Source organism: Oncorhynchus tshawytscha, linkage group LG09, assembly GCF_018296145.1.
Source record: "Oncorhynchus tshawytscha isolate Ot180627B linkage group LG09, Otsh_v2.0, whole genome shotgun sequence".
In the NCBI taxonomy this organism is placed as follows: Eukaryota; Metazoa; Chordata; class Actinopteri; order Salmoniformes; family Salmonidae; genus Oncorhynchus; species Oncorhynchus tshawytscha.
In genome coordinates, this window is record NC_056437.1 from 7,707,840 (window position 1) to 7,730,739 (window position 22,900).

The 22,900-nt window shown below is 43.5% G+C and overlaps 1 protein-coding gene across 2 annotated transcripts; it reads left to right on the forward strand.

Annotated features, from left to right (window-relative positions):
- Positions 1-964: 964 nt before the first annotated feature.
- On the forward strand, positions 965-22,796 carry ccni (cyclin I). Of its 2 annotated transcripts, none has more exons than XM_024430817.2 (8): positions 965-1,210; positions 1,659-1,824; positions 3,446-3,580; positions 8,785-8,859; positions 9,217-9,357; positions 13,389-13,625; positions 14,185-14,531; positions 21,816-22,796. In XM_024430817.2, the coding sequence occupies exons 2-8, from the start codon at positions 1,702-1,704 to the stop codon at positions 21,901-21,903; spliced, it is 1,146 nt and encodes a 381-aa protein (XP_024286585.1). In that variant the 5' UTR covers positions 965-1,210; positions 1,659-1,701; the 3' UTR covers positions 21,904-22,796. The 2 variants fall into 2 exon arrangements, with proteins under 2 accessions (XP_024286585.1, XP_024286584.1); XM_024430816.2 differs by having other exon boundaries at positions 966-1,210; positions 14,185-14,502.
- Positions 22,797-22,900: the final 104 nt, after the last annotated feature.

Genomic DNA, 22,900 nt, shown 5'->3' on the forward strand with positions numbered 1-22,900 from the left:
ATTTAGTACTTATTATAGAGTTTATAGCGCTAGACAAAATTTAATGTTGTAATAAGTAACGTGGTTAAACATTACTTATGAATTACAATGGATTTAGTACGGAGGGTTGTTTTTCTACACCAGCTCGATATTGACACTTCCACGAACCAATCATCTTTCTCCTTTTTTTCCGTTCAAATAGTCCGCCCAAATTGTTTTATTTCTATTGGATGCCTGGACAAACCCTTTTACTCACGATTGGTTAGAAATAATTAGCTCGGGATTGTATGTAGGGCATTTAAACATATTAAACGACATTTTCCCTTCTTTTTTGCTGGTCCAACCAACTGTCTGCAGAATATTTGGGAATTTGTTCTTAACTGACTTGCCTAGTTAAATAACTGTTAAATACATTGATTCAGGGATGACTAGGGGAATTTATGATCATACTGTTATAGTCGGTATTACTGATACGGTATTACTGTTCCTGCACATCACACAAAACCCCAAGCACCGAGTTGGTTTTATAAAGCAAAATCAATAATTGAAAGAAAAGATGTATACATGCATTGAAGGTGAAGCATTGGCAGTAAATCATTTTCCAGGTTTATGATTACTGTCAAGAACAAGGTGTAAGTATGTGGTCTCTCTGTTTTATTTGAATTTATGTCCCCTATGCACAGTATTATCACAAATAGTGGTTTATTTATACAAATCTGTTTCATATTCAGACGTGGTTGGCAAATGGTAAAGAAAACATCTGAAACGTATTTACATAACATAATATTGTAGTAGGATTCATTCGCAATAGAAAATAGGTCCACCAAACAGCGAATACAATTGAAAACAAATGTAATGTCATAGCTCAAATCCATCGTGATAAAACCGAAAACAACCATTTGTAAATTTTAATTTACCATAATAACTAACATTTATCCCAAATATTGGTACAATATTAATTTTCGGGACCAGCTACGTGACGCACGTACGCGGATCGATTTATCTCCCAAGAGTCTCCTACTCGGAAGTAGACATCTGTCTATTCCGCACCATTTTCATATACATTTAATTTGGAAGACCCCCTCATTTATCCCAAAAATAAAACACAACATAAAATCGAAGATGGAGTAATTTAAGACTCCATTTACCTCTCTTTTTTTGTTTTTACCTCAGTTTAATGGACCGGATGATTTCCAAGTCAAACTGTGATTCCCACAGCTTTGCAGGGGAGGTAAGCTAATGCTAGCTAGCATGAAGTAAGGCTTTATAGTCATATCGTTTTATAAATAGATTAAGTTATTCTGGATAATATGCGTTGTCTATTAATGAAAGGGTTTATTATTAGTTAACGTTTACCATCGATTGGTGTTTGTTTCTGTTCTCGCTAGTTCGGTTAACTAACTGGCTAACCATAACTCGGTAACGGTAATATTAGCCTGAATCGTCTCGATATGAGAGAATACCTCATCGCTGTTGTTACTACAGACAGGAGTATCACTAGTTGGGAAAATGAATGAGCGTATTTGGTGGGGACCAGTGTCCGTAAAACCAGGTTACAGTAGTATTCATAATGAAGTGATTGTTTGGTATCACCATAATTAACTTGGGTGTAAACTACAATTCATAAACATGTTGTAAAATACAAGTCATCTTCTATGTGTTTTCTCTGGCACTTACAGGTAGCTGTATACAGTGGGGAGGGAGGCGTATCCAGGGGTCGCAATGAGGAAGTTTGCCGAACCCTTGGAAAGCCAGAGGCTGTCTTTTCTTCTGGAAAAGGTCGCCTCTAGGGAAGCCCAGATGTGGAAGGCGTACGTGCCTAAAAAGACGTATATCGGCGTTCAGGTGAATCCCACACCACAAAAACACTGTGCTGTTGTCCATATGAAAGAGAATGCAGCAAGTCATGTTAAACTTTGTTTTGAAGTGGTATCTATCTATCTATATTAGGTTATTACCTTGGTACAGATATGTGTATCACCTAAGGTCACTGTTATTTTCAGGCTGTATCACAATGGGCCGTGATTGGTAGTCCTATAGGGCGGCGCACAATTGGCCCAGCGTCATCCGGGTTAGGTTTTGGCCGGGGTAGGCCGTCATTGTAAATAATAATTTATTCTTAACTGACTTGCCTAGTTAAATAAAGGTTACATTTAAAAAATGAAGCACCTGCTGTGGCTAAGAGGTTCATGCTTTCACTTCCATCCTACTCATTAGTCCAATGAACAGTCCTGCCCTGATCATTGGCTAGCAACAGAAACCTGCTGAAAGTGTTAGCAAGTTAACAGGATTTTGAAAAGGATGCCTGCCTGACTGTTAATCTGAGGCTCTTTCCTGCTGACTCACTGCAGCACACTTCTATCTGAGTTGCCTAAAAGTACACATGTACACAGTGTGGTCATCAACATGTTGCTAAGATAAGCTATTACTGCCAGTGTCACCAGAGCCTGATATTGAGCCTTATCCAACTGTAATGTATAAGGCTCTGACCTTCACCATCTTATCTCTACAAATGATCTGTGGAAATTAAAACATAACAGGAGTACACAGTAACAGACACATGTCCCAAAACGGATTGCAGTAAAATATACAACCTGTACCAAAACAAAGTGCAGTAAAATGTTTTCTCCTGTCCCAAAACAGAGTGCAGTAACAGATACACCTTGTCCCAAAACAGAGTGCAGTAACAGACGTAACCTGTCCCAAAATCGAGTGCAGTAGAAGGGGTAAACCAGTCAGTCGAGACAATAACTTGGGTCCTAGTACATTGGGTGTTTTGCTCACTGAGTAATTTCACTATGAGTCAAGAGGCACTTTAACAAGGCAGCATGATGGTGAGAAGTGTCTTTAGGGCAAGGCTAGAGTTCAGGTCACTGTAAAGCAAAGTTTGAATGCATCCCAAATGGTATCCTATTCACTAGTGCACTTGGGCTCTGGTCAAAAGTAGTGCACTAAATAGGGAATAGTGTGTCATTTGGTACTTAGCCTATGTCTGAAGCTCAAAGCTTCCAGTGGGTGCTGGTTAGACCAGTGTCAGGTTACAGGTATGCAGACGAGTTCAGAAAGTCCTTCTCTTTTATTTATTCACTGGTTCGGTTGATCTGTTTGCCTCAAGTCATTCTTTATCTTCAAGGGACAGCTTGACCTTTTAGTTGAAATGTTGACTGTATTTTGTTTATTTATAATTGACATTCAGGCTCTCTTTCAAGACATATTTTTTTTCTGTACTTTAATCAAGTCTATGATTTGATTTTCGTTGTTTTGGTTGAGACTTTTGTTAGTGATTTTTTTTAAGTGAGTGGTTTTGATACTTTTTATATTGTAACCTAATTGGATTTTTTTTGTTTATTTTCCCTGAATGTGAAAGGGTTAATCACAGTTTACTGACGCTCATGCTATGTCTCCTCTGTAACTGACCTGTGACGTGTGCTGTCATTTTAACTGACCCCTATGTGATTATCCCTAGGATACAGACATCTCCCCTGCCCAGCGTGATGAGGCTGTGTGCTGGCTCATTGACCTGCACAGTGACACCAAGCTCTATCCAGAGACCCTCTCCCTAACCATCAGTATTTTAGACAGGTTTTTAGGTGCTATAAAGGTAAGATGGCAACACAATATTTAATCTTATCAACTATAGATCTACATAGAATGTCAATAGCATCTTTAACCTTACCAGTTGTGTAGGCTAGGGTATATTTCTTATCTTCACTGTGACTACTCTTGGACAAGATTTAACGGTTTTATGAGGTTAGCTCGATTTAAAAAACATTTAAAAAAAAATAATAATAATTAAATTCATCTGTAACTTATCAAACCTACGATAAGTGCCATGGGATCTTTAATGACCTCAGAGAGTCAGGACACCCGTTTAAAGTCCCATCCGAAAGATGGCACCCTACAGAGGGCAGTGTCCCCAATCACTGCCCTGGGGCATTGGGATATTTTTTTTAGGCCAAAGGAAAGAGTGCCTCCTACTGGCCCTCCAACACCACTTCCAGCAGCATCACATAAAATACATTAACATTCAACAGAACATATCTTTGTTTTCATCACATGACAAGAGAAATGCAACGCAATTTGGCTGGCAGCCACACAAGTAAATGAGATTACAATGAAAAAGCACTGTATTTTTTGCAAAAAAGAAGGCATGTTCATCATATTTCTAATGGTTATCATAGGAAATGTAGCTGGCTGTATTCTAATGGTTATCATAGGAAATGTAGCTGGCTTCATTCTAATGGTTATCATAGGAAATGTAGCTGGCTGCATTCTAATGGTTATCATAGGAAATGTAGCTGGCTGCATTCTAATGGTTATCATAGGAAATGTAGCTGGCTTCATTCTAATGGTTATCATAGGAAATGTAGCTGGCTGCATTCTAATGGTTATCATAGGAAATGTAGCTGGCTGCATTCTAATGGTTATCATAGGAAATGTAGCTGGCTGCATTCTAATGGTTATCATAGGAAATGTAGCTGGCTGTATTCTAATGGTTATCATAGGAAATGTAGCTGGCTGTATTCTAATGTTTATCGTAGGAAATGTAGCTGGCTGCATTCTAATGTTTATCATAGGAACTGTAGCTGGATGCATTCTCATGTTTATCATAGGAAATGTAATGTTTTGCTTAAACTTAATCTTTACCAGAGAAAAGTAGGCGGGCTACACCGAGAAAAGTAGCTAGACGTCAGTCAGAGTGCTGTCTGCTGATATAATGCCCGTTCCTGAATTCTCATCCGAGTGTAGAAGTGCAACTGAAGCACAGCTCTTATAACAGCCTCCAGTTTTCTGGGAAGGCTTTCAACTAGATGTTGGAACATTGCTGCAGCCACAAGAGCATTAGTGACAGCCACAAGAGCATTAGTGAGGTCTGATGTTGGGCTATTAGGCCTGGCTTGCAGTCAGAAATGACATTCAGTAGCTCCTATATCTATATATATATATATATATATATATATACCCCTTTATGAGCTGGATTTACCGGTCTTTGCAATTAGTTTATTTTTGTTTGCGCTAATTAGCATATTTTGCTAGTATCCCGCATGAAAAGTAGCTATTACTTGTGCTAATTTTGTTAGCATTCTGGTAAATGATGCCACTGGGTTTTTGTGTGGTTTTGGCGCCCCCTTGTGTACTAAGGCGGTAATTCCCAAAATCCTGGAATGAGAGATGAACGGTATAGCCGAAACCACACACAGAGACGCCGCCAAAGGTGTAAAAATGGGCAAGCGAGAGTAGAGGGCGTCAATTAACATGTGTAGCATATGCCACATTTAATCGTCAGTAGAATCCATATAAACAGTTGTATTTGTTATGTTCTCTTCGTAAATCAAATCAAACTTTATGTGCCACATGCGCTGAATACAACAAGTGTAGACTTACCCATGAAATGCTGACTGACAAGCCCTTTAACCAACAGTACAGTTCAAGAAGAAGAAAATATTTACCAAGTAGGCTAAAATAAAAAGTAACACAATAAGAATAACAATAACGTGGCTATATACAGGGGGCACTGGTACTGAGTCAGTGTAGAGGGGTACAGGCTAGTTGAGGTAATCACTACATGTAGTTGGGGGCGAAGGGACTATGCATAGGTAACAAACAAACAGCGAGTAGCAGCAGTGTACAAGAGGGGGGTCAAAGTAAATTGTCCTGTGGCGATTTTTTTTATTTTTATGAACTGTTCAGCAGTCTCTAATGGCTTGGGGGTAGAAGCTGTTGAGGAGCCTTTTAGGTCCTAGACTCGGTGCTCCGGTACCGTTTTTTTTTTTTTTTTTTTTACCTTTATTTAACCAGGCAAGTCAGTTAAGAACACATTCTTATTTTCAAAAACGGCCTGGGAATAGTGGGTTAACTGCCTGTTCAGGGGCAAAACGACAGATTTGTACCTTGTCAGCTCGGGGGTTTGAACTCGCAACCTTCCGGTTACTAGTCCAACACTCTAACCACTAGGCTACGCTTGCCGTGCGGTAGCAGAGAAAACAGTCTATAACATGGGTGACTGGAGTCTCTGACAATTTTATGGGCTTTCCTCCAGTGATGTACTGGGCCGTTCACACTACCCTCTGTAGCGCCTTAGTCAGATGCCGAGCAGTTGCCATACCAGGCGGTCATGCAATCGGTCGGGATGCTCTCGATGGTGCAGCTGTAGAACCTTTTGAAGATCTGAGGACCCACGCCAAATCTTTTCAGTCTCCTGAGGGGGAAAATGTTTCTCGTGCCCTCTTCACGACTATCTTGGTGTGTTTGGACCATGATAGTTCGTTGGTGATGTGGACACCACTTGAAACTCTCGAATACATTCCACTTCAGCCCCGTCGATGTTAATGGGGGCCTGTTCGGTTCTCCTTTTCCTGTAGTCCACGATCAGCTCCTTTTTCTTGATCACATTGAGGGAGAGGTTGTTGTCCTGGCACCACACTGCCAGTTCTCTGACCTCCCTATAGACCGTCCCATCGTTGTCGGGGATCAGGCCTGCCACTGTTGTGTCGTCAGCAAACTTAATGATGGTGTTGGAGTCTTGCTTGGCCACGCAGTCGTGGGTAAACAGGGAATACAGGAGGGGACTAAGTACACACCCCTGAGGGGCCCCAGTGTTAAGGATCAGAGTAGCAGACGTGTTGTTGCCTAGTCTTACCACCTGGGGACGGCCCGTCAGGAAGTCCAGGATCCAGTTGCAGAGAGAGGTGTTTAGTCCCAGAGTCCTTAACTTAGTGATGGGCTTCGTGGGCACTATGGTGTTGAATGCTGAGCTGTAGTCAATAAACAGCATTCTCACATAGGTGTTCCTTTTGTCCAGGTGAGAAAGGGCAGTGTGGAGTGCGATTGCGATTGCCTCTTCTGTGGATCTGTTGGGGCGGTATGCGAATTGGAGTGGGTCTAGGGTGTCCGGGAGGATGCTGTTGTTGTGAGTCATGACCTGCCTTTCAAAGCACTTCATGGCTACCGATGTGAGTGCCACAGGGCGGTAATAATTTAGGCAGGTTCACTTCACTTCCTTGGGCACATGGACTATGGTGGTCTGCTTGAAACATGTAGGTATTACAGACTCGGTCAGGGAGAGCTTGAAAATGTCAGTGAAGATAGTTGACAGTTGGTCAGCGCATGCTTTGACTACACGTCCTGGCAATCCGTCTGGCCCAGCGCCTTTGTGAATGTTGACATGTTTAAAGGTTTTGTTCACATCGGCTATCGAGAGCGTTATCAGACAGTCATCCAGAACAGCTGGAACAGCTGGTGCGCTCAAGCGTGCTTCAGTGTTGCTTGCCTCGAAGCAAACATAAAAGGCATTTAGCTCGTCTGGTAGGCTTGCGTCACTGGGCCGCTCGGGTCTGGGTTTCCCTTTGTAGTCCGTAATAGTTTTCAAGCCCTGCCACATCCGACGAGCGTCAGAGCCGGTGTAGTAGGATTCAATCTTAATCCTGTATTGATGCTTTGCTTGTTTGATGGTTCGTCTGAGGGCATAGCGGGATTTCTTATAAGCGTCCGGATTAGTCTCCCGCTCCTTGAAAGCGGCAGCTCTAGCCTTTAGCTCGATGCGGATGTTGCCTGTAATCCATGGCTTCTGGTTGGGATATGTATGTACAGTCACTGTGGGGACGACGTCATCAATGCACTTATTGATGAAGCCGATGACTGAGGTGGTGTATTTCTCAATGCCATTGGATGAATCCCGGAACATATTCCAGTCTGTGCTAGCTAAACAGTCCTGTAGTGTAGTATCTGCGTCATCTGACCTTTTCCGTATTGAGCGAGTCACTGGTACTTCCTGCTTTAGTTTTTTGCTTGTAATTAGGAATCAGAATTGAATTAATAGAATTGTGGTCAGATTTGCCAAATGGAGGGTGGGGGATAGCTTTGGATGCATCTCTGTGTGTGGAGTAAAGGTGGTCTAGGATTTTTTCCCCCCCCCGGGTTGCACATGTGACATGTTGGTAAGAATTTTGTAAAACTGATTTAAGTTTGCCTGCATTAATGTCCCCGGCCACTAGGAGCGCCGCTTCTGGGTGAGCATTTTCTTCTTTGCTTACGGCCTTATAGAGTTGGTTGAGAGCGGTCTTAGTGCCAGCTTTTTTCTGTGGTGGTAAATAGACGGCTACGAATAATATAGATGAGAACTCTCTTGGTAGATAGTGTGGTCTACAGCTTATCATAAGGTACTCTACCTCAGGCGAGCAATACCTTGAAACCTATTTAATATTAGACATCGCACACCAGCTGTTATTGACAAAAAGACACACACTCCCACTCCTCGTTTTACCAGAGGTAGGTCTCTGTTCTGCCGGTGCATGGAAAATCTTGCCAACTCTATAGTGTCCGTTTCTTCGTTCAGCCACGTCTTGGTGAAGCATATGTTAGTTCTTAATGTCCCGTTGGTAGGATAATGTTAATAGTATGTCATCAATTTTATTTTCTAACGATTGCACGTTAGCAAGTGGAATAGAAGGCATTGGGAGTTTACTCGCTCGCCTACGGATTCTCAGAAGGATCTGCTTCTCCTTTTCTTCTCCTCTAGTAATTCAAGTTCCAGCCAATGGGGTTCAGCCCCTCGCCATTTGAGCGAGTCAAAGACTATTAGGCAATTTTCGAGGACCACTTTTGGCTAAAAGGTATACAAAATTACCAGAGAATGTCTTTAACCTGGGCCGCCTTCCTTACAGAGTAGTAGTCCTGGAGAATGTCTTTAACCTGGGCTGCCTCCCTTGCAGAGTTAGAACCTGGGGTGCTGAGTTTAGACACTGGGTACTAGTGACATCACTTAGTCCTCCTGACCCTGTCTCTCTCTTTCTCTCCTCTCCTCAGGCCCGTCCAAAGTACCTCCGCTGCATCGCCATTGCCTGTTACTTCCTGGCTGCCAAAACCAGCGAGGAAGACGAGGTGATTACATCCTAGCCTCACACCACCAGTCCTTCCTTAGTCACTATTCACATTATTTGTTTCTTTCTATTCAGCTTTGTTATCCAAACATTTGGCAATATGATTTGCAGCTGTATTAAAAACAAACTATTTTATGAACGTGCCAACGAAAGTTTATTTTCCAAATGCTGAAATGTTGCTCACTGTGAAGGTTAGCTCCAATAGTTGTAATGCTAGATGAAGTCTTAGGGAACTACACACCAAGTTGACAGAAAGTGGGTTGAACCCAACTAACCAGAAGTCCTCTTTGTCTCTCTCTTTTTTTTCCCTATTTCTCTCTCTCTCTCTCCGTCTCGCTCTCTGTCTGTGTGTGTGCAGCGTGTGCCGTTGCTGCGTGACTTGGCCAGCAGCAGCAGGTGTGGCTGCTCCCCATCAGAGATACTGAGAATGGAGAGGATCATTCTGGATAAACTCAACTGGGACCTGCACGCTGCCACACCGCTGGAGTTTCTACACATTGTGCGTGTATTGTATTCTGTCACCACATTCATACTTCTGTCCTAGCCGGAACCACCGCTAGAACCACTAACTAGCCTGCAGTGGAGGATCTGGCTCAGACCTGCCCAGGACTGGATCCACCAGAATAATGCCCTGTTTTTTTTTGAGTAAAAGGTAATGGGCTTGGGCGGTAATACCGTATAGCGGGAGTATTTTGAAATAACTAAGGTATGATTTTTATTTACCGGGCCCCTCTAAAGTTTGGAGGTGTGTGCTACACCACTGCTTGTAACTATAAGTGAACTATTTTAAGATATGGCAAATGAATGACATCCAGCCTGGGGCTCCAGCTATACATTTGGTTTGTGGCTAGCTTGCAAGAACAAGCTTCCTAGTTACAGCAACCTCTCCATAGCTCAGGCTGATTTACCAACCTGCTTCAAGATGTCAGTTATCATCCAAGAAAGGGAAAGTACCTGAACTGAATGACTACCAACCAGTAGCACTCTTCTGTCATCATGAAGTGCTTCGAGAGGTTAGTCAAAGACCATCACCACCACCTCCCTCCACGACACACTCAACCCTCTCCCAACTCGCCCACCGCCCCGACAGATCCATGGACAAGGCTATTACACTGCACACTGTCTTTAATCACCTGGACAAAAGGAATGCATATGTGAGGATTCCGTTTGACTACAGCTCAGTCTTTTTAAATTTTAGTCATTTAGCAGACGTTCTTATCCAGAGAGACTTAGTTAGTGCATTCATCTTAAGATAGCTGGGTGAGACAACCACATCACAGGCATAGGAAGTACATTTTTCCTCAAAGTAGCTATTAGTAGAGTTAGAGCTAGAAGGGAGGGTCAAGTGCTGGTTTTATTTATTTATTGTATATATATTACACACAGTACCAGTCAAAAGTTTGGACACACCTACTCATTCAAGGGTTTTTCTTTATTTTTTAAAACTATTTTCTACATTGTAGAATAATAGTGAAGACATTTAAAACTATGAAATAACACATGGAATCATGTAGTAACCAAAAAAAGAAGTGTTAAACATCAAAATATATTTTATATCTGAGATTCAGTAGCCACTCTTGTGTCTTTGGCTATGCTGTATTAAGTGATATTGACATGCTCTTCTCTACAATCCTTTCTCTGTAATTAATATTACCTGATTGAGCTAATCATGTAAATGTAATTAACTAGAAAGTCAGGGCACCACGAAATAATATTTATAGAGCAGTTATCTTCCAAATAAACTCTTAAAGACCTAGTAATATTTGACCTCAATAGCAGTCAATATTAATCGTCACTTTATTTCAGTCTCATCTGAAAGTTATAAATTCTTGGTTATCTTCACGAACCCTGGCTAACAAGTTGAATCAGCAATACAAAATTGGGTTTAATTATTTATTTACTAAATGCCTAACTAATCACACAGAATTACATATACACAGAATGAGTCATACCTTGATTACAAATTACGTCATAAAGGAAAACGTCCATAGCGGACGGAACAGATATGACAGCTGGTTACACAAAGAACAAGGGTTGGGTTTGAGTGAAAGAGCGGGAAGACTGAAGAACAAAGGGAGAAGCAATGTCTCTATCGGGCCGTGGGCAACTACTCTATCGTAAATACAGAATCTTATGCATTCTAAATTACCGCCCATTTGGAAAAGGAAAATGCAATAAATATTTACTCAGAGCTGCGCTTCAATAGGTTGGTGGTAGATGGAAAGCCGTGTTGCCCAACAGAGTCCTTTGAAGAGTGTCTCTGGTGGTGAACGGGAAACGTTGTAGTGTCGTTGTTGTGTGGTAGATGGGATACTCTGTCCGTCCTTTCCTTGCCCACGTTTACAGCTGCTGTTGCTAACTCAACGGCTAGGATGTCTCACTTCTTTAGTGAGTAAGAGTTCAAAGCTTATACCTTTTCACAACCAAAGCTCACGCTGAGTTGGCTTAGTTCTGTAGTTGACATGTTAGTCCTTTTCAACGTATGGACCGTTGTCCTATCACCCTCGGAACAGGAGGTTACATTTTTGTCAAGGGCTTATATAGTGGCGGGAGAAGGGTGTGTTTCATAGTTTATAGCCCGTGTCTCTTCACAGGGGCTGGCCACTTATTGAGCAGAGCCCTAACCTTATGAAAACACATCTCTCATTTGGAAGCTAAAATTACATTTAATCTTTTCACCAATCATTTTATATTTAAACATTTGAATTGCACAACAATCCCATGTGAATCTGATAACTATAATGTGTAGACTTTCTCAGATACAGTTTAGGTCGTCCAGTCATAATGTCTCAGACGACAACCGAACTGAAATCATATTCATAAAGTACCAACGCATATTTTCAACTGGTTCTATTACCGAAATATGGTTCCTTTCCCTCCACTTATTTGATGTTCCCAGACTCTCTGTTTAACAAAGGCTATTCAAGAGTCCTTCTGTAGAGTCAACAGAGAGGGAAGGGAGAAAGGTATTTATGGGGGGGTCATAAACCTTACCCACAGGCTAACGTCACGACACCACCCTTTGCCTTGATGACAGCTTTGCACACTCTTGGCATTCTCTCACCCAGCTTCACCTGGAATGCTTTTCCAACGCTCTTGAAGGAGTTGGAATATGCTGAGCACTTGTTGGCTGCTTTTCCTTCACTCTGCGGTCCAACTCATCCCAAACCATCTCAATTGGGTTGAGGTTGAGCGATTGTGGAGGCCAGGTCATCTGATGCAGCACTTCATCACTCGTTCTTGGTCAAATAGCCCTTACACAGCCTGGAGAGTCCCACTAAGCACAAACCATAGGGGATGGCGTATCACTGCAGAATGCTTTGGTAGCCATGCTGGTTAAGTGTGCCTTGAATTCTAAATAAATCATTGACAGTGTCACCAGCAAAGCACCCCTACACCATCACCCCCATGTTTCATGGTGGGAACCACACATGTGGAGATCATCCGTTCACCTACTCTGTGTCTCACCATGAACACAATGGTTGGAACCAAAAATCTCAAAAGGACAGATTTCCACCGGTCTAATGTCCATTGCTTGTGTTTCTTGGCCCAAGCAAGTCTCTTCATCTTATTGGTGTCCTTTAGTAGTGGTTTCTTTGCAGCAATTCGACCATGAAGGCCTGATTCACACAGTCTCCTCTGAACAGATGTGTCTGTTACTTGAACTCTTCACGACGGTGAAGAAGCCACATGTTATGGTGTTATTTCTCTAGTTTTTTTATTACCATTTTCATTATTTTATTTCACTTAGTTCTGCATGGTGGAGCTCGAAGCCTAAGCTTTTCACTGTACATTGCAATCACACCTGCAACCGTGTAAATGTGACTTTCATTTTCAATGACGGCCTAGGAACAGTGGATAGGAGGCCTAGGAACTGCCTGTTCAGGGGCAGAACGACAGATTTGTACCTTGCCAGCTCGGGGGTTTGAACTTGCAACCTTCCGGTTACTAGTCCAACGCTCTAACCACTGCCGCCCCATGTGACTAAACACTCTGAATCTGACAATCAAGATTCTAGCACCCCTTGTGTTCACTGCCGGTAACACCGTATACCCTGGTATGGTACAGGAACGGTATGAAGGTTTGAAAATCTGGATTCCGCCCCAACCCTAGTAGGTAATCACTTTAAAACATAAAATAGGTGACGTGAGTCCTGTTCTTCCACCAACACATGCATACTCCTGTCCTAGCCAGAGCCTCCATTAGAGGCTTGAAGTTAAGAGTGGAGGATCTGGCTCAGACTGTATCCACCAGAATACTGCCCTGTTTATGAGCTATAGGTTACCACTTTATAACAGAACATAGAACAACACAGTTTTGTGTTATTCAGCTAAATTCCATCCGACTGTAACTATCACTCTTTGTCTATAATCTGCTGTTGTCCCTCAGTTAACTCGAGGGCATACATTTTAGTGTGTTTATTATGTATATGCGATACCTGTGGGGTTCACCTGTGGGGTTCAGAGGTTGTGAATCCATAACTTTGGTGTTGCTAGCACCACTCTCTTACACACTGTTGTTCCCCTTCAGTTCCATGCCATGGTGCTGTCTTGCAAGTCCCGGTTCATGGTGGGTCTGGTGGGGTGTAACCCGGCGCAGCACCTGTCCATGTTGACCCAGCAGCTGCACTACTGCCTGGCCGACAGCGCCCTGCTACAACCCCTCTCCCGGGGATCCATGCTGGCGCTGGCCCTCATCTCTCTGGAGCTGGAGAATATCTGCCCTGACGGGCTGGCTCTCACTGTCCTCTTGCTCAGGAAAGCACAGGTACTAAACTCTCACTATCCTCCTGCTCAGAAAAACACATTTAGGCCTGTTGGCATGTTTGGATAGGGGCCGGTTAGACAGTAAGGGCTTCTGCCTAAAGCGCACACATTTATCAATGTTGATGTGGATTCTAGTCTGACCTACTGCCTATTTGACACTCAACCTCCCATGTCTCTCTCTCTCACCATCTGTTCAATCCCACTCAACCTCCCATGTCTCTTTCTCTCACCATCTGTTCAATCCCACTCAACCTCCCATGTCTCTCTCTCTCACCATCTGTTCAATCCCACTCAACCTCCCATGTCTCTTTCTCTCACCATCTGTTCAATGAAATCATAACAAATACAGGGAGAAAAAATATGGATGTTTACATAATATGGATGTTGTAGTCCCTCCCACATATTGAATCCATGTTTTTTTTTTTTTTTTTAAGTCACTGGTATTATCAGGATGCCCCTGGGAACTGTTGCTGTCCATTGGTTTCATAATATAGTCTACCTGCATTTTTACGCACAATAACATAATTATAATCAAGATTCTCATTTTACTCCCCCTCTAGATCGATAGTTCTCAACTCATCCGCTGTCAAGCGCTGGTTTCACGTCGCCTGTCCACACAGGAGGTTTCCCTGCCTCCCAACACTGTCTACATCTACCAGCCCCTGCACCACATCCACAGTCTGGCCCCAGATCCCTGCGACGGGGAAGGAGAGTCCAGCACCAGGCTCCACTCCCCAGTCACAGACCCAGACCCCAGGGATCGAAGCCTCTCCAGGGTCTCTACCACCACCACCCTGCTCCAGGTCCGCGGTCCGCCCATGCCCCGCCACCAACCCCACCAAGTCCACCTGCGCTGCAAGCTCTCATCCAAGCGCAAGGTGAGAGCTTGGCTACTCCATCAACCGGAGTAAAGTATTTTTACCACCTACCTACTTATCCTGCTATTGCTATGTTACCTGCCTTGATTCTAAATGCATGTTGTTCTTATGGTATGACGAGAATGGCGCCGGAGGGAATGGCTGCCGTTTTTACGGGCTCCTGACCAATGGGGTTATTTTTTTGTGTAATATTTTTAGAAGACCTAAGATTAAGAATTGTTGCCTTGCATAAAGCTGGAAAGGGTTACAAAAGTATCTCTAAAAGCCTTGATGTTCATCAGTTCACGGTAAGACCAATTGCTTGTAAATGGAGAAAGTTCAGCACTGTTTCTATCGGTTTTACCTCATTTCTACCAGCACGTCACCTCTGCAACGAGAGGGATAAAACTCTAGAGACATATTTACTCCACTCAGAGACGCAGACAAAGATCTCCCCTGCCCTCCATTTGGCAAATCGGACTATAATTATATTCTCCTGATTCCTGCTTACAAGCAAAAACTCAAATAGGATGTACCAGGATGTACTAGTGACGCTCAATACGCAAGTGGTCGGATGAAGCGGATGCTAAGCTACAGGACCGTTTTTGCTAGCACAGACCGGAATATGTTCCGGGATTCATCCGATGGCATTAAGGAGTTAACCACCTCAGTCACCGGCTTCATCAATAAGTGCATTGATGACTTTTTCCCCACAGTGACCGTACGCACATATCCCAACCAGAAGCCATGGATTATAGGCAACATCCACACTGAGCTAAAGGCTAGAGCTGCTACTTTCAAGGAGCAGAACAATTTTCTGGACGTTTTTAATAATCCCTCTACGCCCTCTGACGAACCATCAAGCATGCAAAGGGTCAATATAGGACTAAGATGGAATCCTACTACACCAGCTCTGAGGCTCGCCAGATATAGCAAGGCTTGGAAAAGATCACGGATTACAAAGAGAAACCCAGCCGAGAGCTGCCCAGTGACGTGGGCCTACCAGACCAGTGAAATGCCTTCTATGCTCACTTCGAGGCAAGCAACACTGAACCATGCGTGAGAGTGCCAGCTGTTCCGGAGGACTGTATGATCACGCTCTCTCCGTAGCCAATGTGAGCAAGACCTTTAAACAGGTTAACGTTCACAGGGCCAGACGTAATACCAGGACGCGTACTCGGAACATGCGCTTAACCTCAATGACCCAGTCTGTCATGCCTACATTTTTCAAGCAAACCACCATAGTCCCTGTGCCTAAGAATGCCAAGGTAACCTGTCTAAGAATGCCAAGAAAAGGCCGGTTGCCAAGGTAACCTGTCTGACTACCGCCATAAAATGCTTTGAAAGGCCTGTCATGGCTCACATAAACACCATCATCCCAGAAACCCTGAACTTACTCCAATTCGCATACCGCCCCAACAGATCCACAGATGACGCGTTCTCTATTGCACTCGACACTTTCCTTTCCCACCTGGATAAAAGGAACGGCCTATGCGAGAATGCTGTTCATTGACTACAGCTCAGTGTTCAACACAGAGAGAGGATCTCCTTCCAGATGGACATCAGATCCTGCAACATACTCTGTTTTTCTGAGACTTTGCTTTCCTAGAGACATCTAAACTGATTATATACAACCAGCGGGTTTTTAAGATTTTTCGAGCGGACAGGAAGCGGGCTCTCTGGCAAGGGTGGTGGGCTCTGCTTTAGAACCAACAAACACATGGTGCGATGGGGGAAACGTACAGGAACATACGAGCTTCTGCTTCACCAACTTGGAATACTTGGTCATCAAATGTCACCCTTTTTAACTTTCAGAGTTCTCCGGGATTATCGCTATGGCTGTGTACATCCCGCCCCAAGCCGACACCAAAAAGGCTCTCAAAGATATTCATTGGACTCTGAACAAACTGGAGACTGCATTCCCGGAGGCAGTGTTCATTGTTGCGGGGGACTTAATTTACTTTTGTTAAAGAACCTTGCTCCCAAATTATTACCAACACATTGACTGTCTAACTCGCGGAAATGCGACTCTTGATCACTACTACATGCCTTTTCGACACTGGTATAAGGCCCTCTCACGTCCTCCTTTTTAGAAAATCCTACCATGATTCCATCTTGTTTCTCTACAAACAAAAACTAAAGGAAAGTTCCAGTGGTCAGGCCTGTATAGTTTTGGTCTGACCTAATCAGAATTAATGTTCCAAGACCGCATAGAGCATGTGGACTGGAATATGTTTCGGGTCGTCTCTGGAGATGTCAATGAATACGCCGACTCAGTCACCGGATTCATAAAAAAATGCATAGATGACGTGTTAACAACTTTTATTAGTCAACTACACATGGTTAGCAGATGTTATTGCGAGTGTGGCGAAATGCCAATAGTATCTTTCAAAACACATATCCTAATCAAAAACTGTGGATTGATAGCTGCCTTGGAGGACAACTGAAAGAGAGAGATGCTGCTGATAAACAGGGCAAGGTGACCTGGAAAATAGTCTGGTTAAACAGTACAAATATGACTAATGCAGATTTGATAAAGATGGCTAAACACAAGTATAAGGACAGAGTGGAGGAGCAATTCAGCGGGTTGTACACAAGGTGTATGTGGCAGGGGCTCCTAACAATCACGGATTACAAAAATAAAGCCAGCCACATTGCGGTCACCAACGCCACCCTACCGGATGAGCTAAATACCCCTTAAGTTTTGAGCACAATGACCCTGAGCTGCCGAGGAGAGCACCCGATGACAACGTGGGCTACACACTGACAGTCTCCACTGAGGACATATATACAGTGGCAAGAAAAAGTAAGTGAACCCTTTGGAATTTACCTGGATTTCTGCATAAATTAGTCATAAAATGTGATCTGTTCTTCATCTGTCACAACAATAGACAAACACGGTGCGCTTAAACTAATAACACACAAAGTATTGTATTTTTCTTGTCTATATTGAATACATAATTTAAACATTCACAGTGCAGGTTGAAAAAAGTATGTGAACCCCTAGGCTAATGACTTCTCCAAAAGCTAATTGGAGTCCGCTAACCTGGAGTACAATCATTGAGACGAGATTGGAGATGTTGGTTAGAAAAACACTCACAGAATGTGAGTTTGCTATTCACAAGAAGCATTGCTTGATGTGAACCATGCCTTGAACAAAATAGATCTCAGAAGACCTAAGATTAAGAATTGTTGACTTGCATAAAGCTGGTAAGGGCTACACAAGTATCTCTAAAATCCTTGATGTTCATCAGTCTACGGTAAGACAAATTGCCTATGATTGGAGAAAGTTCAGCACTGTTGCTACTCTCCCTAGGAGTGGCCGTCCTGCAAGGATAACTGCAAGAGCACAGAGAAGAATGCTCAATGAGGTTATGAAGAATCCTAGAGTGTCAGCTAAAGACTTAAAGAAATCTCTGGAACATGCTAACATCTCTGTTGACGAGTCTACGATACGTAAAACACTAAACAAGAATGGTGTTCATGGGAGGACACCACGGAAGAAGCCACTGCAGTCCCCCCAAGAATTTACTGTACGTCTGAAGTTTGCAAAAGTGCACCTGCGTGTTCCACAGCGCTACTGGCAAAATATTCTGTGGACAGATGAAACTAGAGTTGAGTTGTTTGGAAGGAAGGAACACACAACACTAAGTGTGGAGAAAAGAAGACCCAGCACACCAACATCATTCCAAGTGTAAACTATGGTGGAGGGAGCATCATGGTTTGGGGCTGCTTTGCTGCCTCAGGGCCTGGACAGCTTGCTATCATCGACGGAAAAAGGAATTCCCAAGTTTATCAAGACATTTTGTAGGAGAATGTAAAGCTATCTGTCTGCCAATTTGAAGCTTAACAGCAGTTGGGTGACGCAACAAGACAACGACCCTAAGCACAGAAGTAAATCAACAACAGAATGGCTTGAACAGAAGAAAATACGCCTTCTGGAGTGGTCCAGTCAGAGTCCTGACCTTCTGGAGTGGTCCAGTCAGAGTCCTGACCTTCTGGAGTGGTCCAGTCAGAGTCCTGACCTTCTGGAGTGGTCCAGTCAGAGTCCTGACCTTCTGGAGTGGCCCAGTCAGAGTCCTGACCTTCTGGAGTGGTCCAGTCAGAGTCCTGACCTTCTGGAGTGGCCCAGTCAGAGTCCTGACCTTCTGGAGTGGCCCAGTCAGAGTCCTGACCTTCTGGAGTGGCCCAGTCAGAGTCCTGACCTTCTGGAGTGGCCCAGTCAGAATCCTGACCTCAACCTGATTGCGATGCTGTGGCATGACCTCGGTTCACACCAGACATCCCAAGAATATGGCTGAACTGAACCAGTTTTGTAAAGAGGAAGGGTCCAAAATTCCTCCTGACCGTTTTACAGGTCTGATCCACAACTACAGAAAATGTTTGGTTGAGGTTATTGCTGCCAAATGAGGGTCAACCAGTTATTAAATCCAAGGGTTCACATTCTTTCCCCACCCTGCACTGTGAATGTTTACACGGTATGTTCAGTAAAGACATGAAAACGTATAATTGTTTGTGTGTTATTAGTTTAAGCAGACTGTGTTTGTCTATTGTTGTGACCTAGATGAAGATCAGAACAAATTTCATTACCAAATTGTGCAGAAATCCAGGTATTTCCAAAGGGATCACATACCTTTTTTTTTCTTCTTGCCACTCACTGTAAGTCATTAAAACCTGTTAACCCTTGCAGGGCTGCTGGCCCAGATGGCATCCCTAATTGTCCCCAGTTGGCTGTTGTGTTCTGACATTTTCAACCTCTCTCTAGCTCAGGCTGCTGGCCCTGATGGCATCCCTAATTGTCCCCAGTTGGCTGTTGTGTTCTGACATTTTCAACCTCTCTCTAGCTCAGGCTGCTGGCCCTGATGGCATCCCTAATTGTCCCCAGTTGGCTGTTGTGTTCTGACATTTTCAACCTCTCTCTAGCTCAGGCTGCTGGCCCTGATGGCATCCCTAATCATCCCCAGCTGGCTGCTATACCCACCTGCTTCAAGATGTCAATTATCATCCTTGTGCCCAAGGAAGGGAAAGGAACTGAATGACTACCAACCAGAAGCACTCTCTTCTGTCATCATGAAGTTCTTCGAGAGGCTAGTCAAAGACCATATCACCTCCTCCCTCCCCGACACACTCCCCCCTCTCCAATTCGCCTCCCACCCTGACACATATGATTGTGTCGTCCATAAGGAATGTGAGGATGCTGTTCATCGACTACAGCTTGCCCTTCAATACCATAGTGCCTTATTAGCTCATTACAAAGCTCACAGCCCTTGGTCTGAAGTCCTCCCTATGCAACTGGGTCCTGGACTTCCTGACGGGCCGCCCCCTAGGTGCCGAAGGTAGACAACATTACCTCCTCGACACTGATTCTTAACACGGGGGCCTCACAATGGTGCATCTTCCTGTACACCCAAGACTGAGTGGCCTCACACAGCTCCGCCTCCGTCATGAAGTTGGCCGACGACACGAGAGTAGTAGGCCTGATTTACCAACAACGACGAGACGGTCTACAGAGAGGAGGTAGGCACTCTGACGGCGTGGTGCGTGGTAAACAACCTCTCCCTCAACGTCAGCGAAACAAAGGAGCTGATTGCGGACTTCAGGAGGAACCAGGCTGGACACGCCCCCATCCTCATCAACAGGGCCGCCGTGGAGACCTTCAATAACTTTAAATACCTCTCGGTGTTTTACATCTCAGAGAAGCTGGACAATTATGTATATTGTTCTATTTCACCATTGTCATTTATTTTATTTTACTTCTTCCTGCATGGTGGAGCTTGAAGGGTAAGATTTTCACTGTACCCTGCAATCACACCAGCAACCCTGTACATGTGACTATTAAACACTCTGGATCGTTAAGTTTGCTGACGACACGACGGCGGTAGGCCTAATCACCGACGACGACGAGACAACCTATAGAGAGGAGAGGTGTGAGATCTGGCAGTGTGGTGCCATGACAACAACCGCTTCCTCAACGTGGGCAAGACCAAGGAGGTTATTGTGAACTACAGGAAACACGCTCCCATCCACATCGACTGGGCTATAGTGGAGAGGGTCGAGAGCTTCAAGTTCCTCTGTGTCCACATCACTAAGGATCTCTCATGGTCTACACACACCCACACAGTTGTGAAGAGGGCACCACAATGCCTCTTCCCCCTCAGGAGGCTGAAAAGATTTGGCATGGGTCCTCAGATCCTAAAAGTTCCACAACTGAACCATTGAGAGCATCTTGACTGGCTGCATTACCGCTTGGTACGGCAACTGCTCAGCATCCAACTGAAATGTGCTACAGAGGATAAGGCCCAGGACATCACTGGGGATGAACCTCCTGCCATCCATGACCGCTATACCAGGCGGTGTCAAGAGGAAAGCCCTAAAAATCCCAAGTCAGACTGTTCTCTCTGCTAACGCACGGCAAGTAGTGCCAGAGCTCCAAGTCTGGGTCCAAAAGGCTCCTTAACAGCTTCTACCCCCAAGACATAAGACTGCTGAACAGTTAATCTAATGGCCACCCAGGCTATTTACCTTGACTCCCTTTATTATTTATTTATTCATCTTGTTTGTTTTGAAATGTCTCTAATGACACTGACTAGACTCATAGATCTATATATAGATATCTATATATATCTCACACACGCATATTGACATCACACACACTTTCACTCATCACATACGCTGCTGCTACTCTGTTTATTATATATCCTTTTACCCCTACCTAACTACCTGGTACCCCTGCCTATTGACTGTACTGGTACTCCTTGTATATAACCATGTTACTACCTGGTACCCCTGCCTATTGACTGTACTGGTACCTCCTGTATATAGCCATGTTATTACCTGGTACCCCTGCATATTGACTCAGTACTGGTACTTCCTGTAAATAGCCATGTTATTACCTGGTACCCCTGCACATTAACTCGGTACTGGTACTTCCTGTATATAGCCATATTACTACCTGGTACTTCCTGTATATAGCCATGTTATTACCTGGTACCCCTGCACATTAACTCGGTACTGGTACTTCCTGTATATAGCCATATTACTACCTGGTACTTCCTGTATATATCCATGTTACTACCTGGTACCTCTGCACATTGACTCGGTACTGGTACTTCCTGTATATAGCCATGTTACTACCTGGTACCCCGCACATTGACTCGGTACTGGTACCCCCTGTATATAGCCTCATTATTGTTATTTTATTGTCTTGCTTTTTTTTTAACTAGTTTATTTAGTAAATATTTTCTGAACTCTATTTTCTTAAAACATTTTGAGAATGCCAATAAAAAGCGCTATACAAATTTAAATGTATTATTGTTATAATCATTATTTTTCAGGTGGAGGAAATGGAGGTCGACGAATTCTACGACGGGATCAAGCGGCTCTACAGCGACGAGAGCGGGGGCCCTCCGGAGGGGCCTCTAGGAGGGTGCAGTGTTCTGCTAGTCAGGCAGGAGGGCAACAATTCCCCCTTGCCCCCTCTCCAACCCGTCAGTGTCACATAGAGAAGAGAAAGAAACCAAGGCCTTCTCATCTGATCTGCAAGGAAGAGGCATCCCAGTGTACCAGCAGGCATTAACCCACCGTACCAGGCACGGAAGGGGGGGAAAAAAAGCTGCTATTTCATAACTATTTGTTAAATATCAAATAATTTAAAAAAACAAAAAATATTGATATAAATCTCATCTTTCTCCCAGTGATTCTGTGTGTAAGAGATTTTCCTTGACTAATTTAAGGTCATGCCATTTTATTTCTGTCGTTGAACCTCTTCTGTAAGTTACATATATTTGTTTTCTTTCCTCAGCATGTTGCTTTAATCCTTCACAAAACTTGTCACTTCAAAGTTTGATTTGAATGTAAATGTGTTTATAGTAGATGACTGTGTTAACCTGCCAAAATAGGAAATAAGTGATTTTGTGTGAAGTACTGAATGATTTGTTTATAATATTTAAAAAAAATTTAAAAAAAAACGTCATCTAAATATCCCCTGTCCACAACCTTCATGTATTTGTCCCATCACAGTGTAGTAGCGAAAGCAAAGAAGATAACAGGATCCTGTTACTAATGAAAGAGCATTACAGGTGTTTTGGTTTTTACCCAGTGTGTGTATTGTTTTAAGATGAACAGCTTTCGTTACAAGAGGGATGAAGATGATTCCACCATAATACCTTGTCTTCACTGTTCAGAAATGACATGTTTTGTATTTATCGCAACAACAACAAAAAAAGCCGTTGTCTTTTTTCTTGGGTGCGCTGGTCAACTGCCTATGCTCTGCTGGTACACCTTGTGTCACCAATAAAGAAAAAACCTTTTAACAATCTCATGCAATTTGTTACTCGATATAAAAGTTTTCTTCAGCATTTTACAGAACATTTACAATGTACATTAACTTAATAAAAACACGATGGAAGGGTGACTACCT

Coding starts and splice junctions, on each gene's coding strand:
- ccni (XM_024430816.2), top strand. CDS start 1,702: ATGAGGAAGTTTGCCGAACCCTTGGAAAGCCAGAGGCTGTCTTTTCTT. Junction 3,581..8,784: donor GGTTTTTAGGTGCTATAAAG/GTAAGATGGCAA, acceptor TCCTCTCCTCAG/GCCCGTCCAAAGTACCTCCG. Junction 14,503..21,815: donor AGCTCTCATCCAAGCGCAAG/GTGAGAGCTTGG, acceptor ATTATTTTTCAG/GTGGAGGAAATGGAGGTCGA.